The following is a 5,000-nucleotide window of genomic DNA, read 5'->3' on the forward strand; positions in this document are numbered from 1 at the left end:
AAATATTCATTACAATTAAAATACAGAACAATCAAGATTAAAGTTATGAATGCATAAGAATCTATTAACTATTAATATGTGTGTGTGCGTGTGTGTGTATGTATATATATATATATATATATATATATATATATATATATATATATATATATATATACGTCACCACTAGATCGAGAATCAGTTAGATCGAGAACCGGAGCGCTCGTTGTGCGGCGCGGGGCGGAACAAGCGGTCGCTTTGATCCACAACAACGACAACGGCAACGTAGCGTCGGCAGGAATGATAGCGCCTCACCCCACAGAGGTTAGGATTAGGGTTAGGGTTAGGGTTAGGCATTGTTTTACTGAGGTTAAGGTTAGGGTTAGGGTTAGAGTTAGGCATAGTAAGCTAATTGCTAAACACAGCTGAGCTAGGCTAGTAGATAAACAAAGAAAGAGTGGTTGCAAACGAGTGACATCAGCGACTACACAAGTGAATGGCTGTTGTCTCCATCTCATGGTAAATTAAATGCGCAGAATTACACAGGTGCGCTGATAAGAGACTATCAAGGTGAATTGATCCAGGTGGTGTTAGGGGTGTGTGGTGAACTACAAAACGAGCACTCTTACCCCAATCTCACTGAGTTACCCAAACTGACTGTAACATATACATATATATATATATAAGCATATGGGGCATGAAACTGGGTTGGCCCGATAGCCCAATGGTTAAGGGTGCATACCACAAGGGCTCTAATGCCTGACAGTGCCTGACAATTATGTCTGTCACGGAGGACCTTCACGGTGGTGTCACATACCTCCGGAACAATTACATTCACTTCCTTGTTTACATTTTGTGGCAACACTGTCAGCTCCACATCATAAATGGACCTGCCATTTTCTTCCATCGCTTCCACCACATTACCAATATTTTGCTTTGGCACCATTAACCTCATTACATTGAGTCTGACGACAACTAACTGTTAAATCACGCCAAGAAGACGTTGTTATCGTCCCTGTCATTTTCATCTGCTGTTCTGTATCTATTATTTTTATTTAGTGTAAAACACGTTTTCTAACCATGTTAGAAAAGTGTTATAAAGTTAATATTAAAGGAGCTATAGTCAACTTTTTCTTGAAAAACGGATGCTAAAATAAAAATAAGCTTCATACATGTGTTTCTATTCAGAAATGACCACAAAAAGCGTAAAATAATGATAAAATAATCATTTTGGCCATTGTCAGACCGACGCTTTGTTTACATTCTGGTCTATTCTTTGATAGTGTTAGACTAGGATGTAAACAAAGTGTTGGCCCGACAAAGGCAAAAATGATTCTTTTATCATTGTTTTACGGTTTTTGTGGTCATTTTTGAATAGAAACACATATATGAAGCTTATTTTTTTTATAAAATATTTTCGAAACATTATTCTTATTTTAGCATCTGACTAATAGCTGACTATAGCTCCTTTAATCATTATCTTTGACGTGGCTGCAGTTATTGAATGGAAGCTGACATCAGGGACGTGCTGGCCATTGGGAAAAGCGGGACAACTCTCGAACGGCCGGTTCATTCGCAAAGCCCTGCTTCATCATACAAGGCTGTTGCACAAAAGTAGTGAAAACAGCAGATCTACAAGCACACAACGCCTCGCGGTGCGAGGCGTTGTGTGCTTGTAGATCGGCTGTTTTCACTAGTTTAAATCATTTTTAAAATGATAAATACAAAACAAACGGTTTTGGACATATACGGTTTCCACCCGACAACGACGAAATATAACTAAAAAAAAATAAAATGAGGGCCTCTCCAACTCTTTTTCCCGGGCTGAATCAGGGGCCCAGCACGTCCCTGGCTGACATTATAGCAAAAGCTTTTTAGGGGAGGGAGGACACGGGCAGAGATGGAGTGTTCTTCCCAATTAGCCCTCCATCCATCAGTCCTGTGTCTGCCTTTACTTTGGCCTCTTCCGTCTCCTCTCTCTGTTATATTTAGTCTCTCCATCTCTCATCCCTACCTAGGGGATGAGAGATTAGCTCTATGTCATGTTTTCTCACCCCCATCACTGTTGATGTCTCCTTCTCACACCTACCTGGGTGTGACATGGTATAACATAACATAACATGATTGACATGTTATTGTCATAAAATAATTATAAAAAAATAATCATGATCATAACATGTTAGCGTTGAGTACATTGAGGACATCGAACAATATTATCGTCTTGTCGGGTGGAAATGTCCAAAACCGTTTTAAAATAGTGAAAATAGCCAATCTACAAGCACACAACGGTTGTGTGCTTGTAGATTTGCAATTTTCACTACAGTCTTGTATGATTAAAGCAAGGCTTTATACTGTACTTTATACGTACATGTTTGAAACTTGGAGATACGAGGTTTCTGCCCGATAGTGACGTTATGTATCTTTGTACATGAAAACACAGAGAACACTACACCTCCCCTCCCTCGAAATAATAACATAAGATAGAATGAACACAATCTACCTTAGCTTTGAAATGAAAAAGACTAAAGGTTATTAGTAATAACCAATTAGTTAAATACAATACAGCCTAAACCAGATGTACTAATCTATCATTGCATCAACCTAACATTAATGTCTGCACATCTTTTGTGTCCCGTGATTCAAAGTCAACCAACAAGCTGAAGGCTCAGGGGTCGTAAAAGATATAAGCTAGGAGTCGCAGCTACAGTATATTTTCGTCCGTGCCTTACGAACATAAACATTTTACTATTTAAAATACCTCAAATTGCCGATCTACATCTACAGCCGAACACGTAGTGAGCTTGTAGATCAGCTATTTGAAATTTTCAAAATGTTTTTCAAAATAGTGAAACATTTTTAAATGTTTAAGGATAAGGGGTAAGGCATGGATGAAAATAGAGCCCTAATACATATTGTGTACAACAACTTTCATGAATCTCCAGCCAAATACAACAAAAACAACAAAAAAACACTATGGACCAAATGCACCCTCGTCACCACCCTGGCAACTCCAGCATGTTGGCCCTGGTGTTCATTTGACTCCATGTAACATGAGTAGTGAGGTCCAATAAATCCTATTTATCTTGAGTTGAATGGGTCTGGTTTGGAGTTCCTTGGACATCTTTTGGATGTCACTAGGCTGCATGTGTAAGAGAATATGATTCATTTGAGCATTTGATGGGAGTTTAGTGAAAAATAATACAAGGTGGGAGTGATAATAATAATACATCAAATGTATATATACCGGTAGCGCTTTTCTTAGTACCCAAAGTCGCTTTACCAACAAACAAAACTAAATAAACAACTTTATTAGGTGAGAACTTTATTAGGTAAAGGCAAAAAAGAAAAGCTAAGACTAAAAGGGGAAAAGGAGATTTGGATTAGGCACGGAGTAGAGAGAGGAGAGTACTTAACTCATGGCGTGGCTCTCTCAGGGGGAATTGCATAGTGGTAGCAGCAAGTTCCTAACGCCCAGCAAGTGGAATCTTGATTGTGAGAGCTTGCACAAGGTCAGGGGTGTCGCACCAAATTCTGGGCCCTGGGTACTTTAACTATTGAAAAATATCAGATATACAAGCTCACAGCGTGGCACAGAGTGCTTATAGATAGCTTCTCTGCTATTTTTTTAAATCGTGAAAATGTGTGCAAGTCTTTTTTTTTTTTTTTTAATATGTTTCTATGTCAGTGGCGCTCAAACCTTTTCATGACCCGCAAATTGATATGTATTTGGCCACAGACCCCCAAACACATATATTCAAAGATTTGCACACATTTTCACGACTTTTCAAAAATAGCTTGCATATCTGCTATTTTTCAATAGCTACAGCATAACATTATTCCAGGCACCTCCACCTTGGGCCCTAGTAACTCAGTCCCACTTCCCCCCCCCTTGTGACGCCCCTGCACAAGGTTACATAATAGTAGTGACATCCTCAGTGTAATTTTATCCATTTGTAACTCACAGAGTTGTGGGTCCATTTTGGTTCCCATTTGCACACAGAGTTGCATTGACTCTCTGAGGATTTTCCTGTGCAGGGACACAAGTTATTCAGCTTCTCTTTTCTTATTGATCCTTCTTTGCTGGTTCTTTTGGGTCTCCTTCGCTCCATCTCTTTTTCATCTGAGCCTGACAGTTGGTTGAGCGAGGAGGGACCTCGGGGCATGTGGTCTGATGTAGTTCTTTGTGCCAGTGAAACATTCACTGCCAAATGAGTCCTGATGCACTGAAGAACTGCAAGGCTCCAGCCTGATTCCTGTCAGTCTTGTTAGAGAGCCCCCTGCCTGCCAACTAGGGATGGGATGATATGAAAATATCATATCACCATTATTGTGACCAAAGAAATCGTGATTTACGATATTATCGCGATAATCAAAATATCCCAAACATCCATTATCATCTTGAGGTGGAACATTTGCCAAAAAATAGCAGATCTACAAGCTCACAACGCGTCGCACTGCGACGCGTTGTGATCTTGTAGATCGACTATTTTTTGGCAAAGACATTTGATAGAGAGTGAAAAAAAGACTGTATCAAGTACATATATTATAAGTACCTTTTACCAATTAAAGAGGGTTTAAGTAGCTAGATATGCAGCTCGGCAAATAAAAGGTGAATTTATCCCAGTGCATGACGGAGGACGATTTGACGATACATTAAATTAAATCAACGATATGATTATCGTGAGTGTTTTTTTTTTCACGATAAACGATAATATCGCTTATCGTCCCATCCCTACTGCCAACTGCCTGTGTGTGTGTGTGTGTGTGTGTGTGTGTGTGTGTGTGTGTGTGTGTGTGTGTGTGTGTGTGCATGCGTGCGTGCGTGCGTGTGCGTGGGTGTGTGGGTTTGTGCGTGCGTGTGTGTGTCCCCATCTGACTGCATGCGAAAGCTGTTCCTCTGTTTCTGATCCTGCTCTTTTCCATCCTCTCCTTTTCCCTCTTTCCTTCTCTCCTTTCCTTCCTTATCTCCTTCCCCGTTCTCTCTCTCCTTCTGCTGCCCCTGTGCTGTGATGTTCTAGTAA

The 5,000-nt window shown here is 40.1% G+C and overlaps 1 protein-coding gene across 1 annotated transcript in view; it reads left to right on the forward strand.

Moving 5' to 3' along the window:
- The window catches only part of necab2 (N-terminal EF-hand calcium binding protein 2), a gene marked incomplete at both ends in the record, with an annotated part of 190,102 nt that overhangs the window by 63,480 nt on the left and 121,622 nt on the right, over positions 1-5,000 (forward strand). Inside the window, one exon of the mRNA XM_080736578.1 lies at positions 4,998-5,000. This exon is cut by the window's right edge and continues 23 nt beyond it. Within this exon, the coding sequence (XP_080592704.1) occupies positions 4,998-5,000 (3 nt within the window). The remainder of the gene's footprint in view (positions 1-4,997) is intronic.

The sequence above is a fragment of the Nannobrachium achirus genome (assembly GCF_963921795.1).
Source record: "Nannobrachium achirus genome assembly, chromosome: 11".
Taxonomy (NCBI): domain Eukaryota; kingdom Metazoa; phylum Chordata; class Actinopteri; order Myctophiformes; family Myctophidae; genus Nannobrachium; species Nannobrachium achirus.